The 26,027-nt window shown below is 47.8% G+C and overlaps 1 protein-coding gene across 5 annotated transcripts in view; it reads right to left on the minus strand.

Moving 5' to 3' along the window:
* The window catches only part of PCSK6 (proprotein convertase subtilisin/kexin type 6), a 192,987-nt gene that overhangs the window by 80,612 nt on the left and 86,348 nt on the right, over positions 1–26,027 (minus strand). For 4 of the 5 annotated variants that reach the window (XM_025392763.1, XM_025392765.1, XM_025392764.1 and 1 more), the window contains exons 8-12: positions 21,419–21,591; positions 16,229–16,441; positions 12,457–12,557; positions 7,373–7,476; positions 5,123–5,240 (exon numbers count right to left, since the gene is read on the minus strand). In XM_025392763.1, coding sequence (XP_025248548.1) covers positions 5,123–5,240; positions 7,373–7,476; positions 12,457–12,557; positions 16,229–16,441; positions 21,419–21,591 — 709 coding nt within the window. The remainder of the gene's footprint in view (positions 1–5,122; positions 5,241–7,372; positions 7,477–12,456; positions 12,558–16,228; positions 16,442–21,418; positions 21,592–26,027) is intronic. The other variant, XM_025392766.1, reaches the window with a different exon arrangement.

Raw genomic sequence — 26,027 nt, forward strand, 5'->3', positions numbered from 1 at the left:
AATCTGCATAGTTCTGAGACAACTCAAAGAAGGGAAGGGCTTTTGGCTTCCTAAAAAGATGTCAAATCAGGCTGTGTGCTTGAGTACAGCAGGGAGCTGGGCTGACCTGTGTCTGATCCACACAGGCACTCCATCAGACCGCTGGGCTCCTGGCTTCACCTGCTTGCCTAGCTGACCTGCCGCAGTTGAGCCACCAGCAGCTGTGCTCTTAGGCACTGGCACCTGGCCAAGGCTGGAGGAACCTCTAGGCAGCCAGGGTCAGGGTACTTTATCATCCCTGCAGGTGGTGTGCCCAGCTAGCTCCTGGCACAGAAGTCAAAGAGGTGAGGTCTTCTAACGGGTGGGCAGGTTGCTCTACTTGGCTCGGTATTGCCTGAGTTCCTACCGAGAGGGGCAAGGTGGACTCTGGAGACAAGCAGCCTGCGGTAGCAGTCCAACCCTGCAGCACCCCAACTCTGGGCCTAAGTTCCTAACTCCTTTGTGCCTCCATTTCTTCCTCTATAAAATGGGGATAAAGATAGCACTATAACCTTGTATGTTTATTGGGGATTTTTATGTAAAGTGCTTAGAGCAATGCCTGGCACACAGTAAGTGCCTTTATAATCACAATCCATTCTCTCTCATCCACAGCCATATGTCTTTATAAATAGAGTTGTTTTAAAATGACCACCATATGCAGTCTAGTTTAACGAAATTCCAGAAAAGTAGGTAATATGTGGATAATCCAGAGTTAATTCCTGAACATCTATAAAAAGATTATCTGCTTTACAGATAATCCTTGATAGTCAAAGCAATGCATTGGCTTTCGGGTCTGAAGTGTCTTGTGTGGGTGTGAGTGTGTGAGAGAGTTCTTTAAAAGACAGGCCAAACTAAACTGTAAGCTCTGTCTGGACAGTAACCTTCTAAACCAGCGAAAACTAAAGATGTGCAGGTAAGTTCTTATTGCTTTGTGTTGGCTTAAAAGACCCTGTTGTTGTGGTCTTCCCAGCATGGAGGTGGGAGTCATGCATATCACAAATTGTTTCCCAGGTGCCTGGATTTTCAGAGCAGTGACAGAAGTACTGGCTAGAAAAATCAAGAGTTAAATAGAATATTTAATATTTGGGCCTCTATTTCATTCGTTGGAATAATACTAAGCTTAATTTTCTTTTTCATTGAAAGAAAAGCTATAAAAATATCAACTTTATCCCTCTATTTAATACACAGAGATTTTAAAATCATTTTGCACAGGCAGATGCCACTGGTCATGATCCTATGTACTGATCCTATGTACCTTTGTTTAATTGACAAAGGTTCTAAACAGACGGAAACCATTTGTGCCCAGGAGTAGGTCACATGCCTCTGGTCTCTGAGTTTGATGATCACAACAGAGGCCCAGGCACAGCTCGCACTTTCATCCAGTGCTATCCTGGAGGACACTAGCTTTTGCTAACAGTAGCTGTCATTCAGTTCAAGTGATTTCCTCTTGCCTCTGCATGTAGATTTAGCATTTCCTGAAAGCTGCCTATGATGGGCCCTACCCCATGTGGGCTCCTGCAGAGGTGGTTCAGACATCACTACCTCGGTTCTGGGGCTCAGACTGTTCTAGGGTAGGGTAAACACCAGGCAGTAAAGAGACTGCCGAGCACAATCCCATGGTGCCTCGGAGCAGGGGACCTGGCTCCTTGATTCTCACCCAGGCCCAGCCCTACCTGAGGTCCCCTCTCTCCTCATTTTCTCCACCCTTCCAGGGACTTCTTCTTATCTTTCAGGTGGATCCAGACAGAGACAGGCTCAAACCCCACAGTCCCCAAATGTGCAATGTCCAGATGAGAAATGCCAGAGTATCACTTGGGGTCCCCTTTTGGCTAGTCCTTTTCACACCATAGATGGCCTTTTTTTAACTGACGGAGCTGCCTCCTAAAGGGACTGCGTCTGGTGGGTCTGGCATCGTGGCCCCAGCTCCTTCCTCTGCAGCCCTCACTGTGCTGTGCTGATGGCCTTTCTGTGCCTTTGGGCCTGAGCATGACTCAGGGGCAGGCAGGGGCTGTGATGCCAGCCACTGGGGCAGCGTTGGAGACAGCAGCTCAGCAGGGGGACACCATGGCTGATGAGGCACGAGCTCTGTGCAGTCATCTGGGGGCACTGGATGCGATGCTAGTCTGGGAGCACAGGCTGGGTGCACAAGAGGGATGTGCAGAAGGGGTGGCCCATTTGGCTCTTCCTGTCAGTCATTGCCACGAGGACAGTCTCCCTGAACCATGATCACATCCCAGCCCAGGGCTGGGGGTAGAGAGAGGTGCCCGGGATATTCATTCCTGCCCCTGTGCGTGACCAGAGGGGTGGACATGTGAACACCCCAGCCCCTCTCCCTCAGGACCATGGGTGACATTACCATAAACCTGGCAGGTGTGGACATATGACCCATCTAGAGGACTCCTGTACTTAACATCCAGTGAACACAGTTGTCTGACCTTTGGTCACACCAGGGTAGCATCCTCTCCTGTTCAAGAGAAAAGACAGTCACCATATCCCACGCAGTGCACACAGATGCACAAGACATGGGTGTATAAAGAGGCATACACACCCCTTCTCTGTCTTTCCTCTTGTTCTGCTCTTCACCACGGGAAGCAGCTGAGGGCAGGTTCAGGACATTCAGAAAGTCCTAGGATTCCACCATGAGAGGAAGAAACCAGAATGAGGCCAAGAGAGTAGACAGCTGGACCCAGAAATGTGCGTGGAGAGGGGGCAGTTAGAAGAAGATGGGAAAACGGCTGTGTGGGAACACTTCCTTTTCATTTTCAGCCACGTGATCCTAGCAGCTGGGAACCCTGATGGGGAAAACTTGCATAGCCGTGGGGATACTCGCAGCTCAGGTGCAGATGACCCTGACAGGCAGGCAGGCAGGCAGGTTCAGGGGCAGAGCTGGCTGGAGCTCCCTGCCAGGAGGGGAGACCCACCGGTGGACGTGAGGCATCAAACTCTGCTTGGTAACGCCACTCTCTCTGGAGACCCTTATGTCCTCTGCAACAACCACGTTACGGAGTTAAGCAAGTGGTTTGATAAGCAAGCGGTGTGAGACGGTAGGCTGGCTGAATATTCCAGAAAGAGTCTGAAACTGCTAAAGGTAAAGATGACTTTTCTTTAGAAACAGAAGTCTGATTCTTCTCCTCTCTTGGAGTTTGGAGGGTCCTTACTTTCCTCAAAGGACAGGAACAATGTTACACTGTATGTTACGGCGGGTTCCCTCAACCCGTGCTGTCTAGACTCCGTGTGCTTTCACTTAAAAAACAAAATAAAATAAAAATAAAAACAACCACTCGCCACCTAGGCACCACTCTGCCATCTTAAAACGATTTCTGGCAGGAGAAGAATGCTTCATTCAGGAGCCGCCCTGACGGGGACACCGGTGGAGGCGCCGGGGCAGAGGGCAGCCCCCGGGTCAGCAACCAGACCCAGGAGCCCACCTCCCTCACCTAGCCTTTGAGGGTCCAGGCCGCAGGCATTTTCCAACAAACAAAGACAGAGAAGGCACAACCTCCTTTATCTCAGAGACTCTCCCCCTTTTTTCAAATTTGACAGTCTAAGGCTCCTCAGAGAAATTGATGCCTTAAGAAGTCAAGACTGAGGCTTGTCGGGTGGCCGGCTGACTGTTGGGGCCTGGAGTGATCACTCAGCCGTCCGTGTGCAATTAGCCATGGGAGAAAAAGGTAATTTTTCAAAAGATCCCTCTGTGGCTGTTCATCCAGCTGCTCAGCCAACACATACTCTCTGCATTCCTACCATATGCAAGCCTTCTACCAGAAACATTTTCCTCAACTATTTGTGGCAAAAGAGTGTATTATAAGAGTAGAAGCATATTCAAGGAAGAGGCATCTAGAGAGTGATCTGTATTTGCTGATAAAGCAACATATCATTCTTTATCATCGCATCACTTCTTTTTCAAACACATGTTTTCCAAATGGAACAAGTAGTTATGGGAAAAATGCACTCCATTCTGTATCAGATACAAGGCCCAGAGAAACACCATTCTCCTTAAAAGAACCGCTGTGATGGCAGAATTGGAATAATCTGATTTCCTCTCCTAGTGGGGTAGGGTTCTTGCTTTCTGATCTACCTTATGGCTGATTTTTTTAAAAAATAAAAATTTTGGCCAGGCATGGTGGCTCATGTCTGTAATCCCAGCACTTTGGGAGGCTGAGGTGGGTGGATCACCTGAGGTCAGACCAGCCTGGCCAACATGGTAAAACCTTATCTCTGCTAAAAATACAAAAAAATTAGCTGGGCGTGGTGGCGGGAGCCTGTAATCCCAGCTACTCAGGGAGCTGAGGCAGGAGGATGGCTTGAACCCAGGAGGCGGAGGTTGCAATGAGCCAGGATCATGCCACTGTACTCTGGCCTGGGCAACAAGAGCAAACCTCGGTCTCAATCGATCAATCAATCAATGAACAAACATAACAGATTTAGAAAAACTCCAAAGAGCAATTCTGGGTGTGCCCTGCTCATGGGAGAGAGATGAAGCCAGGGCCCTTCTGCTCAAGCCTTGTTAAAAAAATCCCAGTGCTTAAGTCTGAAGAAGGTTGTACAGGGCCAGATAAAAGCCACACAAAGCTGCTCTGACTGTGAATAATAAGCAGTACTCCCACAACCCACAGCAGAGAAGGGGCTGACCCAGCCGCTCCTGCTCAGGCCAGGTGGATTCACAGTGCAGGCTCCCAGGGCTGGTAAGGCTGGGCTGGGGCTACAGCTCCAACTTCTAGCAGGTGGTGACAGAAAGGACACTTATAGCTACTCCTCATTTCACCCTTCTGGGAGGAGCAGATCCCTGACTCGGTCTGATATGCTAAACATGGGTAAGAATTTCCAATACTAGGCTGAGCGATTAGGCTGAGGAACTGACCCCCTGTCATGGAGCAATCTGCTATGGAAGGGGAAGAGGCCTCAAAACAGTGGTGGCTTAAGAAGTGATTCCTTTCCCAGCTGTACGATCCACAAGAGAAAATGCAGACATGTGCAGGCATGCACCGTGCACATGCACATGTGCACAGAATGCATGTGTAAACACCTCCAGCCACACCTTACAGCAGAGTCAGCTCCAAACCCGCATGCCTGAGAAGTCACTGATAACACAGCAGAGCCTTACCTGGGTCTCTTGTCCGAGGCGGCCACACACATGTGCTGCGATGGCACCGCTGTCCACTTCTTTGCCTCCACAACGAGAGCTTCTGCGTCCACCAAACCAAATCCATAGAAATGGCTAACTGAAAAGACAGGCCCGTCAGAGCCAGGCTCTCCTGCCTTGCCCAGGAAGGGAGCAAGGCTGGCTCTTGCATCTGCTGGGTCCCATGGAGGACAGATGGACTATAACACTCGAGGTCTCCTCAGGGTCCCAGGCTGCAGGACGGGTCCCTCTGAGGGTTGCTCAAAGGTCCCAGGTGCTTCTCTCTCTCTGAACCCAACTCTTTCTGTTTAATTTAGGAGTGTGGGTCAGGAAGCATGTCCCGTTTTGCTACAGAGTAGAAGTGCTGAGAAGGTCTAGGACCTCCTTTTTTTGAGACAAGGACAGGTTCCTTTACATTAAAAGGGCTTATCAGCGTCTATGCTCCCTGAATCTTAGACCAGACAAGAGAAACAAAATCTGAGACCTCTTGGTTCACACCATTACCACGTGCCCAAAATGCAGTAACACAAGGCTGTGCTTATCTTTTTCTTTCCCTGCTGAGTTTCCAGAGCATTCCGGGAAAGCAGCATGGCACAGCACAGAGACAGGCTTGCGAACTGGCCCGGTCCAGTATTTAATTTGGCCAGGGCAGGGGATTTTCAAAGTTTAATTTAAGAGGCAAGGTCAAGAACTAGATACAATCTATTTTCCTATTTAATTAGGCCAAAATTGAAATGTAGGTCAGCTCTGGTTACAGCACACCACTACCACCAACATTCCCACAAAACAAAGATCAACTAGGCCCAGTCAATGGCCTCCTTATTAAAAGGAATGTCCCTTGGCACTTAGGGTAGCTATGCTTGACCTGTATTTTACAGATAGTAGTATCAGACTTGGTGTCAAATTAGTTAGACCTGAGCTTCAGAAAAAGTTAAAAAAAAACAAAAATTCCTCCCTAACATAAATACTATGGCCAAATGAAATATTTTTCAGTATACCTGATAAGAAGTCAGGTAAACAGGTCAGGCACAGTGGCTCATGCCTGTAATCACAGCACTTTGGGAGGCCAAGGCAGGTGGACCATGAGGTCAGAAATTCGAAATCAGCCTGGCCAACATGGTGAAACCCCATCTCTACTAAAAATACAAAAATTATCTGGGCATGGTGGCAGGTACCTGCAATCCCAGCTACTCAGGAGGGATTACTTGAAGAAAAATTGTTTGAACACAGGAGGCAAAGGTTGCAGTGAGCCGAGATTGTGCCATTGCATTCCAGCTTGGGCGACAAGGCGAGACTCCATCTCAAAAAAAAAAAAAAAAAAAGAAAAGGAAAAAAAAAGAAGTCAGGCAAACAAAGCCAGTGGCACTGTCCTATAATTACCTGCTTCAAAGGCTGCAGATAGTTGGTTTAATCAAGCCCTGACCACAGGTTGATTTCATGGTACCTAGGTCTGTACCAGGCTGGGCTGAGGGTAGAGGCCCCCCTGTCCTATGATTTATTTCTATAACATAGGGGCTGGCCAACAGAAGTTTTATAGTTAGAAAGTAACTTACAAAACTATCGTATTGTCCTCATTGTACAGATGAGGAAACTGAAGGCAAGTTTCAAAATCACAGAGCTACTCAGGGCTAAGGATGCAAGTTGCCCTTAGGTGGCACACAAACAAACAACATTTATTTTAATAACTATGGATTTGTTTTAATGCACATTAGAAAAAATACATAACTACATATCAAACCTATGATTAACTAGATGTAGTAGAGCTTCCTTTTAAAATACAATTCTTTATGTCAAAAAAAAAAAATAGTGAGGGCAGTAATTTTTGTTTTAAGAGATGGAGTCCTGCTGTGTTGTCCAGGCTAGACTCAGATTCCCGGGCTCAGGCAATCCTCCTGCCTCAACTTCCTTAGTAGCTGGGACTATAGGCACACATCATTGCTACTAGCTTAAAGAGAACTATGAGTAAATATTGGTATGGGTGGTGTCGGGGTTTGCAAAAGTTATAAAGTTTAGGAGACCCTAGACTCTTGTGACCTGAGGGTTCTTCCATAATGTCAGTGTGAGCTTCCAGGATACTTTTCTTAAATAGCTGTGCATGTGTTTAAACTCTTGTGACACACAATTAATAATAACAATTAATGCTATTTGGAGATTCCTTTTAAGGAATTCATAACACCTCTTCCTATACATTCCAGGATCACCCAGTGGTCCACTAGAATGTCATTGCCGCACCTTTATGACCCGCGCCGTTCACTTTCCAGTCACTCGCTTTCAGGTGGGCCGGCCGGGATGTCTTCACTAGCAGGTGCTGGACGTCCCTCCAGGTTAACTGGCCGCTGCAATGACACAACACACCCTAGAGTCCATACAGATCAACAACAGCAGCAACACAAGCCACTCAGAGGTAGGAGGTCGGGAGCCGACCCATGTCTGAACTTGAGCAAGCCCCTCAGGCTAAGGATTGCATTCCTTGGCAAGGGTTTATTTCACCATCTCTTTGTAAACAAGTTTCCAGCAACTAAATCCCAAGGAGAAAAAAGGTTCAATGGGTGACCTAAAATTCATAAGCATTAAAAGCCTAGCCTTGCTGCCAAGCTCTGCTTGAGTTTACACAGAGCCATATGGGAAATTCTGAAAATACATATAATAGTAAATGTTTATCAACTACTTGGGGCTATTCTTCACCATAATAAGCAAATACTACAGTGCCTAAGAGTACATTCAAACCATGATTGGCCGAGATTCCATCCTGTGTGGACCCACTGGCTGCAGATTATAATTCAAAATTTTAGTATATGATTCTAAATTTATAAGATATTCACTTTGGGGAAGTAGAAACATTTCATCAAAAGAATATAACATGCCACTAATGTAAGTAAATACACAGATGATCTTTAAAAAAATTCTAAGACACATGTGCTCACCCTTGCTTTTTGTGTGTGAGACAGGGTCTCGCCCTGTTACCCAGGCTGCAGTGCTGTGGTGTGATCTTGGCTGCAACCTCAACCTTCTGGGCTCAAACAATCTTCCTACCTCAGCCTCCCAAGTGGCTGGGACTACAGGTGTGCACCACCACACCTGGCTAATTTTTACATTTTTTGTAGAGACGAGGTCTTGCTATGTTGCCCAGGCTAGTCTCAAATTCGTGGGTTCAAGCAATCCTCCTGCTTTGGCTTCCCAAAGTGTTAGGATTACAGGTGTGATCCACCACACCTGACCCACCTTTTTTTTTTTTTTTTCTAACACCTCTGAAATCCAGATCCATCTTATGATCTGATACCTCTTATAAGCCCCTTTGCCCACAGCAACCAGGAATGGGTTACACTGCCTGGAGGTGCTGAACTTGGTCCTGTCTATTCACAGTGTCATTTTCAGGTCTAAATAACTCTCAGCCTAAAAGAACTCTTCAATAGTTACAAAAATTCTAAGAGATATGGATGTATTGTACAATTGGCAGCACTTCTGGTTTCTGTGGTACATAAAAAGGGTGCATCTTACAACTTTATGGCATCTTGGATTCGATGAAATATAGTGTGAGAGTAGTATAAAATAAGAGCATTGTTCCTTTCTTCTAATCAGTATTAATTGCTATGGAATCTGGATATTTGAACATACAAGCTTTCTGCAAGGCTGCTTTTAAACATGGTAAAGATAACACCTACATGTGATCAGTAATAAAAGGAATGTATTTTTGCCCCATCAAACAGCTGAGTGAAAAGAAAGATGTATGGGCTCATGGTTCCAGCCGCAATTTGACAGATAAATACTTATGGATCTTTTATTCCTTTTTTAGTCGATTAAATGGATGCCTATCTAGGACTTTCCACTCAATCAGAAAATTAACCAAGAATAAATGAGCATCTCTCGAGTCCAAGGCTCTCAACTCCCTAATATCACAAACACATACTCTTTCTTTCCAGACCATCTTCCCAGGGCTCATTGGGATGGAGGTGACCAGAAGCACAAGCCCCAGGCTTGTCTTTGGTGCGTGTTTACTAGGAATGCACGCCATGCCACGTGTGCTGCCTCAGGGAATATGACCCTAGGAACATGGACAAAGTAAAATCGGGGGAGCTGCTGCAGCTGAGGGGGACTGGGGACACAGAAGAGAGAGTGCTGAAGTGCCCAGCTGCCTCGCCCTCCCCGATGGAGCCTGCTCGGATGTCACAGGTATCTCTCCAGTGGCCCACTCTGTGTATGGGTGTGTGAAGATGTACAAAACACAAAATTTACCATTTCAACCATTTGTAAATGTACAGCTCAGTAGCACTAAGTACATTCACATTGCTCTGCTACCACCACATCCATCTCCAGAACTTCTCACCACCCCCAAATTGAAACTCTGTCCCATGGGACACTCAGTCTCCATTGCTCCCCTTCTCCAGCCCCTGACAGCCACCATGCTACTTTCTGTCTCTATGAGTTTGATGGCTCCAGGTCCTCATGTAAGTGGAACCACACAGGATTTGTCTTATTTCCCTTAGCACAATGTCATTGAGGGACCTTATCATAATCTGTATCAGAATCTCCTTCCTTTCAAGGCTGAATGATATTCCATGGTATGTACAGAGCACACTTCACTTATCTCGTCCTCCATCATGGACACTCGGGTTGCTCCCACCTTTCAGCTGTTGTGAACCATGCTGCCATGAACATGGCTGTGCCAATATCTACCCAAGTCCCTGCTTTCAATTCTGGATATACACTCACAAGTGAGACTGCTGGATCATCTGGGGAGTCTGTTTAATTTTTTTAAGGAAGTGCTATACTGTTTTCTATGGCGGCTGCTCTGTACACTTCCACCCTTTGCCCCCTCTTTGCCTGTTTTCCTACGAGAAGCTCACCCATGGCATTAAGTCTTGGGGTACACTCCTTCTGTGGGCTCACACTCTCCAGGCTCCAGCTCTGGCCTCCCCTGATTTCTCCAATGTGTTCTTGCTGCTCCTGGCTGGTCACTGGCTTCCTTGCTGTCTCTCCCCATCCATGTCTGGTGGCCCAGTCTCCAGGCCTTTCCCTGCCAGGCACACCTGTTCTCCTCCTGCATCCACTGGCCTTCCTGCAGCCCACACGCCAACCTCACTGTTAGGGGAGGATTCTGAGGCCTCAAGTAGCCCATGGCCACACACCCTGGTGGAGAGGTCACAGGTGCAGGCTTTGGAGTTTAGACAGTGCTGACATGGCCACACCCTATGCTGCCCGTGCAACCTGGCAAGTTACTGCTGTGTGTCAGCACAGCCTACTCAAAGACGGCTATAGCAAGTCCTCCTGGAAATCTTGAATTTAGGTACCGGGAAGCATGACCTTTGGAGTGGAGGACAGAATGGGTCCAGGGAGTGAGAAAATTTGGAACCATTTTCTTATGAAAAAATCTATTCTATTTTTGACTCTAGTAATAAAATCACAAATATAACTGCACGGAAAATATGTCTAAGAGATGATGTTGAAAATGTTTTTTGATGAAGAAGGGATGTTTGAAAAGTACCAAGACTGTCCCAAAACCATTGGACCCCCTTTGCAGAATTCCAACACGTGTGGGTCTTCCTTCATTCTGGCTGCACGCTGTCTGGGGGCCCTCCCTAGACTCTCAGGGAGCATCTCCACCCAGAACCATCTGGCTTTGCCCCAGTTCCTTCCACAGCAGTAGTGAACAGAGACAGAAGGCAGTCCTGAGGCCAACCAGAACAGGCGAGAACCATCCCAAGCTGCAGATCTGCTCAACACAGGCTTTCAAATCCCCAGACATCAACTGTTCCTTCCCTGACCAATCCTGTAGGTGTAAAATGCTTCAGATTGACATTGTTCCAAATGACGTTTGCCTGATTCGCCACCTGTATGTTTCAGAGGAGGAGCTAAAATGATGAGGAAGATGACCGTCTGAGCTTTCATGTGCCCACTGACCAAGTTTAAGGGGACAACATGTCCCGAAGCAGGGTTTGTTTTCTATTTAGCTCTTTGCATGTTTCCAATAAGGAATGGAGGAAAATACAGTGCAAGGAAGGGTAGAGTATGCAAATTCGAGTTTCCACACAAACAACTAATTACTTAGAATTTTTAAAAAGAGCCTCAGGACACAGAAGCTAACATTTTGGCCTGGAAATTAAAAATATCAAACTGTTTCTTCATTAAATTGGTAGCATTTGAGTGTTATGCTCAGTTTGTCTTGTGCAAATCCACATGCAAACATATGTAATTACAAGCATTTAGGCATCCCAACCATTCTTTTTGAGTTATTTAAAAACTCATCTACAACAGATGGCTACTGCAGAGGGCTAGTTTGTTCTCTGCCAGTTGTGATGACTAAAGTACAATTTGGTTTTGACCCTATGATTGCATGTGCAGTTAACTTGCTTTTCTGTCTGAACCAACGACACATACACAACTCAAGAGTTTTTCTTGATTGTCAATTTACAAGTGAAAGTTCCTAAAAAGAAGCTAAAGCAACCTAAAGTGTAATCTTGGTGTGAGGTGCAGAATCAGAGGCAGGCCTTGGGCTCTGGCCCAACCAGCCCCCGTGTCCTACAAAAGCTAGGAGACTTGGGCTTTAAGGAAGAAACCACTTCACGCCCATCAGGATGGCCTAAAAGAAGGAAGGAAATTTTGATACGTACTACAAATGGGTGAACCTTAAAGACATTATGTTAAGTGAAATAAGCCAGGCACCAAAGGACAAATCCTGTGTGATTCCACTTACATGAGGCACCTAAAGTAGTCAAATTCATAGAGACAGAAAGTAGAATGGTGGTTGCCAGAGGCTAAGGTGGGGGTCAATGGGGAGTGTTATAGGCTGAACTATGTCCGCTCCAAAATTTATTCATTGAAGTTTTAGACCCCAGTACCTCAGAATATGATTATATTTGGAGATAAAGCCTTTAAAAAGGTAATTAACATAAAATGAAATTATTAGGGTGGGCCCTAATCCAATACGACCAGTGTCCTTATAAAAAGATGACACAGCAGAAGGGGAGAAGTCAGCTTTCTGCAAGCCAAGAAGACACCAACCCTGCTGACACCTTGATCCAGGAATTCCAGGCTCCAGAACTTTGAGAAACTAAATTTCTATTGTTTGAGCTGCCCAGTCTGTGGGACTCTGTTACGGCAGCCTGAGCTGACTAACCTGGGCTGCAGGCATAGGGTTTCAGCCTGGGAAGAAGACACAGCTCTGGGGGAGGGATGGTGGAACAGGGCGCACAACTCAGCAAATGTGCTTAATGCCACTGAGCTGTCCACTTCAACATGGTGAAAATGGCAAATGTTATATGTATTTTACCACAATATGAACTTTTTCTTTTTTAAAAAAAAGGAAAGTGGGAACTTACTTTGCTTCTAGAGCCAAGGCGATGATGCCAGCCACCATGGGGGCAGAGACTGAGGTCCCGGTGTGGCCATCGGTACAGCGCTGACGCAGATCGGTGGTGACCTGGGGAGAGACAAGCACAGTGAGGCGGTGATGGCAGACAGGCTAATTCACTCTCTGGAGAAGGCAAGGCTACTTCAGGTGCCACTAACTGGCAAGCGTGACCCTGGGTCCCAGGAACAAATAAGGTGTTAGGCAAATGCATCTCTCAGCAACCACAGGTTTCCACAACATCTGGTGCTCCCTGCTAAATCACTTTGCAGGAAGACAGATAGGGACAAGGAGGCCAGCTGGGAGCACAGACCGTAAGCTTTGATAATAATAGATCAGCTGGTTCCCTCTCTACTGCAGAAGCTCATGTGGAAAAAATGGTAAAACAACATGAAACCAAGAAGCACCCCACAAGTCCTCCTCCCTGGGTCTGCTGGACTTTGTGCCCTGTCACCAACACCCAAGAATACCCATGGCAAGACCATCAGAGTCCACACTAGTGACCCCTAAGTCACCCCCTGACTTCAGAGCAGCTAGAGGTACCCAGGTGGCTGAGAGAGTTTCTGCCTTTAGCCAGCAGGTCGTAAGTAGGGTCCTCCACCAGGATGTCCTTCTGAAGAAGCAGATCAACCTGGCGTGTTCTTGACCTCCCAAGGCCGGCTGCGCAGGGCAACAAGGCAGGCACTGCTAGCTGGAGGCTCTGCCTGCCCTCCTCGGAGGCACTGGTCCAGGCTGGGTGTGGGATGGAGTCTGGACCTCACTACCGCTCGGGCTGACGTGTATCTCCCTTTGGACTGAAATGGGAAGCAGGTGCTGGGGGTTCAGCCTGTGTGGGTTCAGCTGTGCTAGGTGAGATTGTGGCCCCCATCATCTTTGTCCCCCGGTGTTATTCCGATGAGCTTTGCAGATGGAGTTAAGGTTGGTAGCCAGCCAGCCTTAAAGCAGGAAGATGATCCTGGATTCTCTGAGTAGACCTGGTGCCACCACAGGCCCCTTCACCTTGGAAGAGGAAGGCAGCAAGGCTGTCAGAGAGAGGAAGCATTAGGACTAGACCCACTGCTGCTGGCATTGAAGAGGGAGTTGAGGAGCAAGCCAAAGAATGTGGGTGGCCTCTAGAGGCTGAGAATGGGCCCCAGCTGACAGCCAACAAGGAAATGGGAAATTCAGTCCCAGAACCACAGGGACCTGAGTTTTGCCAACGCTGCCAACAGCCCAAGTGGGCAAGGAAACAGACTCTCCCTGGAGCCTCCAGAAGGAACCACAGCCCTGCCAGCACCTTGGCCTCAGCCTCGCAAGACTCAAAGCAGAGACTCGGTTGAAACTCCTGGACTTCTGGCCTACAGGACCATGAGATATCAATTTGTGCTGTTTTAAGCTGCTAAGTTTGTGATCATTTGTTACGGCAGGAATAGGAAAGTCACACCCACCCACCACAGGGCTCCAGTAGCCGATTTGCCTAAACTTTGAGAATCAGTTTCACAGTGAGAGCAATGCAGATCCTCTTCCAAACTCAGCACCTTCCTTGCACACGTTTTAGCTGGGCCAACAACTGTCTAGGGAAGGGGGGGTCTGGCCTGTGTCACGCACACAGGAAGATTCGACAGGAATGCCAACAGAGACTAGCTTCCTCCTTGCTTGTTTCAGTGGGGCCAGGATACCTCAACATGGGGAGGGCAGCTGAGGGCATGGGAAAAGGGACAAGAATGCCCCCTCTCTGAGCCCAGCATCTTCATATGCAAATGGACACCATGATATAGATTTCAGGGGTTCTCGGCAGATCACAGCTGGGCACCTGAACATTCTTGTGCTTGGTAAATGGTGGCCAGGAGGAGAAACTAGGGTGGCTGGGCAGGAGGCCATGCTCCCAAGAGCATGTGAGGCTCACAGCTGGTTCTCCAGCTTCAGAGAAGGTGGTCTTGGGGAGTGAACAGAGGGGCCTACCCTGGAAGTGATGGCTGAACCAAGGTGGACAGCCCCTCCTGAGTCCTAGTGCTATGCCTGGGATACAGCTCCTGTTCAGTGAATGAACATACCCTTCTGTTCTGGTGAGAGATGCTTTCTTTAGGTTTTACTCCTCTATAAAGAGTCATGTCTCACCATGGGACCTCCCTCGCTCCAGGTGGGCACCTGTTCACATTTCCCAGACTCAGAGGGACAGAGAATGCAGGGGGACAGGGTTGTGATTGCCATTAAAGTCCTGCTGAATGCTGGGACTGTGATACGTCGACTGTCCTGAGCAGCACTCGTCTCCCTGGAGTATGTCTAAGAGGACTCAGAGCAAAACCTGGGCTCTGGTAGAGCTGAAAATAACACTGTTCATACTGTCAGAGCAGACTTCCCGGGCAGCGACCAAGACAAAGTATGTTTTCCCTTTTACCCCTCTCCAAACTATGCCCTTCTTACCCACATACTATTGCTCATGGAAGAGAATTTAAAAAGAAAGAAAGAAAGAAAATCAAAGCATTTTATAGCCAAGGCATATGCACATGCATGGCATACGAACATACATGCTGGCGTGATTCGTGCTGCAAATAAAGCTGCAAGTCCTGCTTGCAGGGTTGACAGACACCATCCTGCCTGCACACAGTCCACGTTATAAACTGTCCCATAACTTAGCGAATTCGAACTTGCATCCATTCGGCCAACAAGACTATGTTGGGTTTTGGCACAAGTGTCTGTCTAATAAGACCCCAGCAAGTCTGGGCTCAAATGAGCTGGATTTCTACGTAAACAGGACACCACTCAGCATCTCAGCTGCCCGTCCCAGGGGTGCGTACTCGGGCAGAAAAGGAAAATAACAAATTAATACCTTAGTTAACCAGCCCAAGTCGCTACCAGGCTGGTGACGGAACGATGGCAGCTGACCTTTCGCCAGTACGGAGCAAAGCACAGAACAGGAAGCCTGTATGCTCCCACAGAAAAGTGTAAAAATAAATTTGCGAATAACTTCTAAAGATGTGGTTGAGCAGCCAGAGAAATGAAAAGATGCTAGTGAGCTTTAAAATTTAACCATGTCTGGCCAGCTCCATGGTCTCATTTTCAAAATGTCTACAAGTCAACTTAATGACTGTGCATTTCAATGCTGCATTAATTTGAACTGGAAACCCTCCCTTCCTCCTTTTTTTTTTTTTTTTTTTTTTAAAGTAGGAAAGTATGTAGGGAAAGAAAAAGCATAAATTCTACTGGAGTACTAAAACAGTTACCTTTTAAAAGATAAATCATGCTTATGTTCACTTAAGTGAGTGGAACAGACAGAAACCACTGCTCGACTTAAAAGTGTCCAGGAAAAGTATTTCTGTAGCAACAGAATGCCTAGAAAAACTCTTGGATTTCCAGAATGTCTCAGTATAAAACCAAGTCTTTCTCTTACTCTATTGTACATGCTGGAACTGGATGGGTTCATTGGATTCCAAGAGATGTGACCACAGAATTTCAGAGTTAAAACAAGACATCATGAGAAGGAACCTCATTCTTAAATAATATTTTTAGATCTCTAAAACCAGAGAGGGGTTTAATTGCTATTTCTGTGCAAAGATTAGAAAGCCAGTGTCCGAGGAAGGCTGCCAAGGGACTGGGGTTTACCTCGAGGCTCAAATTGTTTGCCGATGGGTGAGGCTGGGACCCTGGGATCCAGAATAATCTGGCCTCAATCTAACCCATATTTCTGAGAAAGGGAGAAGAAACTCATTCCCAGAGGGCTGAAGCACACACTGTAAGCACTCCAACTTGCCAGGAGAACTTACGATTTTTCGCTCATAAAAGGCTCCGCTGCTGTAGGTGGTCGCCAGGGTGGAGGCACACTCTTCCAGGTACCAGGGCTTGTAGCCATTCTCGGTGGCGCTGCTGACGGAGATAGTGTAGATGCTGTTGGTGTAGCCATCACAAGAGCAGTAGTCTCCCTCTCTCCCACCGTTCCCAGATGCCCAGACGAAAATGGAGCCCAGGCCCTGCCGGCCCTAGAGGGAACAAGAGGAAGAAGGCTTAGCCCCGCAGCCAGAACCTCATAGGGTGGGTCTCACCCCCGATCTAGAGTCCCATCTCCCAAATGTTCCTTCAAAGGGGATAAGAAGGGTGCGTTCAGACCATCTGGATGCTGCTGAGAGCATGGTTTTGGGGGCTGTTTCGATTTTAATGGTGTGCTTTTGCCTGTGACAGCAGCCCTAAAATTGCAGAATCACAGGCTCATACGAGAGAAAGCGGCCAGAAAGACTCCTCTGTTCCTCACAGGAAAATCCAGGGTCCCAACACAAGCTGCTCGATTCCACAGCCATGCCTATCATTTCCATTATAATGGCCTAGGATCAAAGAGACCTAGCAGTGCTGCAAATAACACTGAGATTACAGATGATGGTGGAATTTATAACTTTAATTTTTCTGGGTTGAAAGAGCTGATCTGGTGGGGAAAAGAATGATTTTTCTGGAAAACATACTTGAAGAAGTACCCTTCTTGCACAGTGAGAGGGATAGGACCATGAACTCTGGGTGAAGACAGAATAGGTGAAAAAGGTTATGTCCAGGAAGCTGGTAGCAGCTTGTGGGTGTCCTGTCAGAGCTCCCCGTGGTCTCTGCTGTGGGTATCAGGGTGGTCTGAGTCACATCACTAGCCAAGTCCAGAGCCTCATTTGTGTGTAGGTTTTCTTTCCTTTTTTTTTTTTTTTTTTTTTTTTGAGACAGGGGTCTTACCCAGGCTGGTCTGGAACTCCTGGGCTCAGGCGATCCTCCTGCCTCAGCCTTCAGGGTAGCTGTGCTTACAGAAGTGCGCCGCCATGCCCAGCTGTGCACCGGTGTACATTGTTAAGAACGTACACACAAAAGCAAGTGTTTGAAAGACAGCAGCTGTCAGGGCAGATTCCTGAAGCTCTGCTCTATCCCATACCCACAGGATGGATGATTTCTGACCACATTGAGAATCATTCCAGCCACAAATACCAGCTAAAGATTAGCGAGTGGAAGACTGAACTGACCGATATAGTCCAGATGGCTGGATGGGCTGGTGGTACACAGCCGGCCCGAGAGCAGGGCCAGCGTCCACTTCCACGGGAAACTGGAGCCACTAGCTGGCTACCACATCTTTACTGAGGACTCTCCTTCCCAAACAAATGGAGGAAATTTATACTTATGCTCAACAATTGGCCAATTTAAAGATAACTTACACCCCAATTCTGCAATCCCCATAGAGCCAAATTGAAGTCTGCTGCTGACCAAACATGTCACACTCACTTTTGGAGCACAATGACTGGACCTGCCTGCTCTGTACACTCACGCCACGGAGGTTTGTAAACCGAGGAGACTCCAGCTCCAACTTGAGGCTCCCAAGAAAGCCCACAGGAAAGTTCTTGAAGCCCACGCAGCCCCGCTGCTTAAGGCTGCCTTGTCCACTCTGCTTTCTGCATCCGCAAGGTGAACCTTGTCTGGGTGGCCAAGAGCTTAACAGAAAGGTCACTCCCAGAAAAGCTAACCTTCTGAGAAGGCGGCACAAATTGCTCAGGAAGCTGGTGTGTGTGTGTGCATGTGATTACCTGCAGGAAGAGATTCAGCTGAAGCCGGTTTAAAGCAACTACAATGCAAATCAAAAGGTATTTAACCCATCAGAGCCTCTCCTTATTCCAGGTGAGAATTAGTCCTAGACACTGCCACTCCTAACTCCCCACCCCACTTGAAATGACTCATAAAATGTCCGTTTGCAAGGTGGAGCATGCAACCTTACTGCTCCAGGAGCAGAGAGAATGGCCAAAAACAGCGCTCCCCAAACTTGAATGTGTACACCCTGGAGTCACCTGGGAACCCTGTTACAATGCAGACTTGCACCCCAAAGTCCAGGGTGGGCCTGAGAGTGTGCATCCCTAATGAGGTCCCAGAGGATGTCAGTGCTGCTGGCTCTGGACCCCACTTTGAATACCAAGAGCCTGAAATGCTCAAGGTTTGCATTTACAGCATGCACCATGCATTTATTATGAGACCAACCCACCCTCATAGGTGTCAACGTATCAACAACCTTTCCCCTCCTTAAAACGGTTTCCGGGAAGGAGACATGGAAATGAGGTGAGGAAACAGTCAGATCTGAGGAGTGTAGAGATGTTTTAACTGTCTCTGAAGACTTTATTTTCACTTCCCAGATCTTCCAGTGGCTTCATGGAAGCCATGGGACAGAAGCTGTAGGGGACATTTCAACCCTAGCCGTGAACTTGCACTTCTTTTCAGTAAACTCACAACTTCAACCCAATCAAATCGTATTTCAGAGTCTTCCCTGGGGAGGGAGAGCTCATTTCATGAGCTCAGAAGCACTGCTACTGAGGGCTAGCAAACACCGGCTACCTAGAGGCGGCCAGTGTCTTTAGCCACAGCAATGTCTAATCGCCCTTCTGAATAACCAGGTGTGAGAGGAGTAAGGCTTCCTAAGGACCAACATTAAACAGATCTTTATGCCAAGTTACAGCTTCTACAGTCTCCCACCACCAGACCACATCATCTACCAAAGTTAAAGTCGGATTTTACAGAAGATTGTAGGTGACAAATAGGGCCACAAGGGGGAAAAACAGATGGGGGAATGTGGTTTGGTTTGAGATCATCAAATTTCTAGGAGGACTTTCAGTGACAGATTGAGACAGGTGCAATTTAAGTTTCTCTGTATGACATATTTTACTTCCAAATGACGAAAAAAAAAAAAAATCAAATGACCTCAGTATTTCACGAAACTGTGACAAGGATGAGGGGAAACCACATGATCCTCTCTGCAACTTTCCCACTCCCCTGACAGCTGGATGAAACCAACACTGCTCAGAACTCAGAATGCAAAGATCCCTCTCTGCAGCTCCAACCTCCCCAAGCCTCGCACAGGCTCAGTGAACCAGACAGCCCAAACGATCACTGTCAAACAACCAGGACCCCTCCTGGAGAGAGGGTGCCTCATCCTAGGAGCTCAATCTTTGGAAATCATCCCATAGAAATGACAGACGCTCCGCAGTAACCCCATCCAAAACAATATGTTCTATGCAGGAAATGCCATCTCCAGCTTACCCACCCTCTCCGAAGCTTAAATTTAGCTTAATTTTTAAGATGTCTCGTTTGTCATCAAGACGGAGATCCAAGCGATCCAGTGAGTTGGGGCTGGGAACCAAGTAATGGAAGGGTGATTTATGTATTCGGCAGTACTTGGTGGATAGCAGCTGACTTGGTCATACCTGAGTCTGCCAGCACTCACTCGGCCCAGCCTCGGGCCTGGCTTGAGGGCTCAGCAGCCTGATTGAAGCTGCCTTGGTGTTTTCTTGGAGGAATGGAGACAAAGGAAGCTGTCCAGTGTCACAAGGATGCACACTAGGTCCCGTGCTGTGTGCGTGCATGTGTGTGTCTACACTGCCCCTCTTCCTTAATTTTCCTTCTCACATTGAGTGTCTGGGTGAGTACTAAACTTGGAGGGACATGGGGGTAGATACCCCATATTTGGTCATTGGTTTCTCAGGCATTCAAGCCCTGAGTGGTTGGGGGGTGGGGGCAGTAGAGAAGGAAGCTTCTGTCTCACACTTGCAGAATGACACCAAGTCCTTCAGAGGAGGTGCAGGCGGGTGCAGCTGGCAGGAGGTAGAAGATGCAGTGTAGGCCTGATGCCCGGGAAAGGTAAGAAGTGGAAGAAACTCCAGGGTTTCAGCAGGGCAGCAGGGCAGCAAGGCAGCAGGCCTGGGGGGTCTTCTGAGAGAAAAATGCTCATCCCCATAAGAGGAAAGTAATAGATAGTGACCAAACTCAATGCAGCCAGGAAAGCAATCAAATGATATTACTTAGAGAAAGGAAATCATGAACACAGTTTAAAAACAGATTCCTCCTCTGTGGGACAGGACTCGGGGGTGGGCACAGAGAGACAGAGAAAGACTGTTCGCAATATAATCTCTTCCTATTATCTGACTGACTTATTAGCTGTTTATGAGCCACTGTGTAATCACTATGCATGGGTTATAATACGATGAGAACTTTAAAAATATTTTAAATGATATAAATTTAATGGGCTTGACTCCTGCCACCACCTCCCCATTCTCCCATCCCCCACAGGAGAAGTCAGAGAAGCCTGGACTTCCTGCTGGAACTCCCTGTGCCCACTCTATACAACAGTCACTGACCACACATTGAACTTTGGGCTGGGGCCTGTTCAGCCACCCAGGGCCTCCTGGAAGCTGACCACAGCTCTGTCTGCCTGCTCCAAGAAGCTGTCCTCACCCAGAAATCTGCCTTGCCACCCTGCTTGTAAGAACTGGCTCATCTGCAGCCACCCCCTCCCTCTTCCTCAGCCTTCCTGACACACAAGGATCCGGAACCAAAGACCACAGAGTGGCTGGCGGGTGGCCTCGCAGGAGCCTGCCAGCCTCCTCTTGGCCCATCAGCAGAGAAGCATCTTTGCTCTGCCTAGCCCCTTGTGAGGTTCTCCTGGAGAAGTTCGAATTGGGCTGGGCTGTGTGCTGGTAGGGGACACCCTGACCACTGCTTCCTGCTGCAGTGTGGCCTGGGTGAGTACATACTCCGCGATGAATGCAGAAAGTTCCACGGCTGGGTGTTTCTAAGGGCAGGTGGGCCGAGGCCCCTGCATAGTCCAAGTAACAGGCCGGGGAGCTGCCTTGGACCCCTGTCACCCACCTGTGTACCCCCTTCAGCCAGGGATAGGTAAACTCCAAGGCAGAGAGGGTCGTGCTAGCAGTGACCACCTGGTTGTCACTGCAACAGCTGTTCTGGAACAAGGCAAAAACACTTCCGCTCTCGTTGGTAAAGAGCCACTTCTCAGACTCCCCAAGTGACTCCTCCACACTGGCCCTGGCACCTGGCACAGCAGAGTCTTTCCAGTCTGGTTTCAGGGCTGTGGCCAGTGTCACTCTGGTATTTAATTGTTAAAAATGTTTACTGTCACCCTTGTCCCAGAGTGCTCCCTTGTAGCCCTGGGTTACTCACACCTTTTTAATGCCATACTCGAAAGCCTGCTTAGCCAGTCGGCCGGGCCCGTCCACCGTCTTCCCATCGTCGTCCGGCCCCCAGCTGGCACTGTAAATGTCGATGTAGTTGGGTCTGATGCCCAGCGACTTTGCCTCGACCACATCTGTGACGTCGCCATCCAGCATGCGGATGCCTGAAAGCACAGAGGAGGCTCAATGTCGGCACCCAGCGCTCCGGGCACACAGCGACCGGAACCCGGGCCCAGGAAACTCAGACAAGGACACTGTATCACAGAGTCCCTCCCCAGCAGGGGCTGTTCCCTGTCATTTTGCAAAACTGGCTCCTCTTCTCCATGCTGGCTGATGTGAAAGAATTAAAATGACAACTCAGGCCAGGGCAACAAAAGAAACCAAGCTATTTCCCAAAGAGAGAGTTTAGTTTCCCTCAGTGCTATGATGTCCTGCTGGTATCTAACAATGCATATTTCTGTTTCTTATTTTAAAAAACAAGAACTATAATAATAATAATAATTATTACTTTGAGAAAGAGTCTCACTCAGTCACCCAGGCTGGAGGGCAGTGGTGCAATCTTGGCTCAAAGCAACCTCCACCTCCCGGGTTCAAGTGATTCTCCTGCCTCAGCCTCCCGAGTAGCTGGGACTACAGGCACACACCACCATGCCCAGCTAACTTTTTTATTTTTAATAGAGACAGGATTTGGCCATGTTGGCCAGGCTGGTCTCGAAAAGTCCCACGACCTCAAGTGATCCACCTGCCTCAAACTCCCAAAGTGCTGGGATTACAGGTGTGAGACACCACTGCCAGCTAAAACGCACATTTCTATAATGGAACTCCAGAGCCTTTTCAACTCTCCCAGCTGTTGAGAGTTCACATCTGTTTCTCTTTCCTTTATAATTCTACTCTGACGTACAACTTACGATGTACCAAATAATGAGGTTTCAACCTGGAAGACAGAGGCCTCCACTCTAGGTTATAATGGAAGGGACTGGGGTCTTGGACTTCGCTGGCCAGCTCATCTCCATTTGGGTTTGGGATCTATGTTCCCTGGAGGGGTCTTTAGAGGTGGGGAGTCCAGCTTCCTCAAGAGCACCCCAAAAAGAGAGGGGTGAGGGGCTCCCACAATTCTCTCCCAATGCCTGCCATCCCAGCCAGGGGCCTCCCTTCTTGCCTCATACTTCGCATCTGCCTTTATCACTGGTTGCCCTCTGCAGCCAGAAAGTCGCCCAAACAACAGTGCCTCCCCCAGAGAAGGCATCTGAGAAAGGCCTAGCATGAAACGGGGAAGCAGAGGGGTAATGACGGCCATGGGCACACTCTTCCTGGATTCTAGTAGATACAGAAAGTTGACTTCTCTGGGGCTCCGGGAATCTTGCCACCCGAACCTGGGTCAGCTCTCTTCACGGCCACTTGACACCCACAGCTCCCCGCTTAGAGGCCCCTGGGAGCCCCTCACCCACGGGGCCCAGCTCTGTGTGTGTGATGACCATGCCTTCATCAAGACAAATTCTAAATCTTAGAGCTATTTAAGACGCAATAGAAAAGAGGACTTCTTCTGATTATAAGAATAGTATATGCTCTTGCCCAAACTTTGGGAAATAGAGAAATAAGCAAAAATATTTTGGCTATTTTCTTTTCTTTTTTTGTTTTAGAGATGGGGTCTCATTCTGCCACCCAGGCTGGAATGCAGTGACACAGATCATAGCTCACTGCAGCCTCGAACACCTAGGCTCAAGCAATCATCCCACCTCAGCCTCCCAAGCAGCTAGGACCACAGGTACACACCACTGCACCTGGCTGGTTATTTTCTTCTAGTCTTTTTCTTTGCCTCTAGCATACACCTTCTTTCCAAATCCTTTTTTTCCCCTACTGAGCTTTATACAGAGCATTCCCCTGTGCCATTAAAGACTCTTCCAAGGCTTAGTGGCTGCAGCTCCCTGCCACCATGCACACACCGCTGGCCCAGGCAGCCTTCCTTCTGAGGTTCACCTTCTGAAGTAGGGGTTCCCCACCTCACCCACACTAGTCTGTGCCTGTTTGTTCTATATCCCAGAATCTACATCAACACGTAGTGCATACTCAAAAGCAGAAACTTTAAATATGATTGACTTTAAAAAACAAAATAGTGACTCTTCCCTGAGGTTAAAAGAGGTGGTGTAGGACTCATGCAGAAGAGCCACAGGAAGGAGACCCTGGAGGTAACACCCTCCCTGGGCGCTCAGGGACAAACATTTTATGTGAGTGGAATCCTACTGTCCCATCCACTTAAATGATAATCACGGGTAAGCTCTTTTGATGGAAATTGATGGGCAGAGATCCCTAACACATATATTTCAAAGGTTCTCGTCCTATAATCTTTCACCCAGTAGCACATGGATTATAAACAAATAACTAAATGTACTTCTTGACTTGCCAGGGTAAGAAACTTCCAACCTAAAAGGAATTTGAAGATGATTTCGCTGCAGTAAATTCTTCCATTCCATCCATTCATTCTACCCAGTTTTGAAGGTTCAGGTTTCCCTAAGGTTTTCCCCTTAACATATACCCTGAATTTTCCCAGGCATGAATCAAGACAGAGAATACAAGAGTCACCACAGACAGTTTTTGGGAGGCCAGGTAGGGTAGCTGGTAGTGGGAAAGGGAGGACAACTCTAGGGCTCAGCACGTTGACCTTAACACTTCGGTGGGACACCAAGCTTAATGGAAACTTCTGCTCCAAAAGGCTGAAACTGTATTCAAAATCAATGTCAGAGAAATTTATACCAAAGAAATAGCAAGGTTGAGGCATAGGAGACATCAGAAGTTCAACAGTGCTAGAGCCATTTGGCAGTGTCAGCCAAGTGGGCATGGGCAGTGATTGAGGATGGGGCTGAAGTCATGGGAAGAGCCATCTCTTTATAGCTTGAAGGCCTTAACAAAGAGCAGCAGGAATAAATTTAACTTCCGTGTTATCTATCTTCTCTTCTGCCTCCACCTATTTCCCTTCCTCTCTTTCCTACCTCAGCGACCTGGCTGCAGCACGGCCCGGGGAAGCCACTGGTGTCCAGGCACTGAGATAGCACAGGGCAAGTGGACTTAGATGCCTTGACGCCTGCTCCCAAGCGGAAGCCCACAGAGTGGAGCTGTCACCCACAGTGTGCCTCGGAGCCTGCAGGAGGGAGACAGGGCATGCCACGAGTGAAGACCTTGCCTTCACCAACAACTGTGACCAGGTAGTGACTTTGAAGTTCTCCCGTCTCGCTAGGCCTTAGTCTTCTGCATACTGCAATGATGATAGTTATCATATATAGAGGGATGTCAAACAAATGAAATCGGATGATCCGTGTAAAGGGTCTGGCACACAGTAAGCATTCAACGTGTGTGTTTGCTGCTAGTTTGACCCCACCGAGCCTCAGTTTTCCCACCTGTAAAAATGGAAGTAGTAACAATAACTGATTGGTTTTTCTTTTTGTTTTCTAAAAACATATGACTTGATAAGCACAAAAGATTGTATGTCACATACACGTTAGTTATAAAGCCTAATAAAAAAATGGATACCCATGAACCCTCCACCCCTGATGCAAGAACAGGAACATGACCCACTGGGGGCCTCTACTCCTGTGTCCTCCCTGTCACTCCCCGGTTCTCAGAGAAAAATGATCAGAATTTTTGGGTTATTCATGCCATTGCCTTTTTTTTTTTTTTTTTTTTTTTTGAGATGGCGTCTCACTCTGTTGCCCAGGCTGGAGGGCAGTGGCGCCATTTTGGCTCACTGCAACCTCCGCCTCCCAGGTTCAAGTGATTCTCCCCACCTCAGCCAACCAAGTAGCTGGGATTACAGGCGCCCACCACCACATGTGGCTAAGTTTTGTGTTTTTTAGCAGAAACAGGGTTTCACCATGTTGGCCAGGCTGGTCTTGAACTCCTGACCTCAGGTTATCTGCCCACCTCACATGCCATTGCTTTTTAAATACTACTAGTTTAATACAATTGTATATATGCTTAAGTGATATATTGTTTAATTTTGTTTGTACTGAGAATTAATCCTTTGTTGGTAATACAGGTTATAAAAATCTCCCAGTGTATGCTTGATCTTCTCACTGTGTTTATGGTATCTCTTGATAAACAGAGGTTCTTAATTTTAATAGAGCAAGAGCTCACCTCCCTGTGAAGATCAAAGGAGTCATAACAGGGGCCAACCTTCTCCGGGTTTGTTGGCATCTATTGTAAGGTTCCTTCCCCGCTTTTATAGGCAGGGCAGAGCCACCTCTAGGCCCAGCCCACATGGGCTGAGCATCAGCTCATTGTACTTCCTCCTTTCTGGATAGAGAGGAGGGGTCGGGTGGACATGAAGTGGGGTGTTTCCCAAACCTTTGGTCCATGTGCCTGGCATCCCATCTCCATGCCAGTGTCAGGGACACTGGGCCCAAGTGTCCAGCTCTCTCAGCTGGGAACCTCCAAGAGAAGGGCCAGGGCCAGGACCAATGCAAGAGGCTGGCAAGAGCATGGCCCCTGGCAAGATACAGAGCAGCTCACAGCAGGGAGAAGAAAGTGGGGTCAGAGAGTCCTGGGGTGGAATCTCACTTCTACATGACCTTGGGCCATGGTCTCAACCTCTCTAAATCATGTTTTC

This window comes from Theropithecus gelada, chromosome 7b (genome assembly GCF_003255815.1).
Source record: "Theropithecus gelada isolate Dixy chromosome 7b, Tgel_1.0, whole genome shotgun sequence".
Taxonomy (NCBI): Eukaryota; Metazoa; Chordata; class Mammalia; order Primates; family Cercopithecidae; genus Theropithecus; species Theropithecus gelada.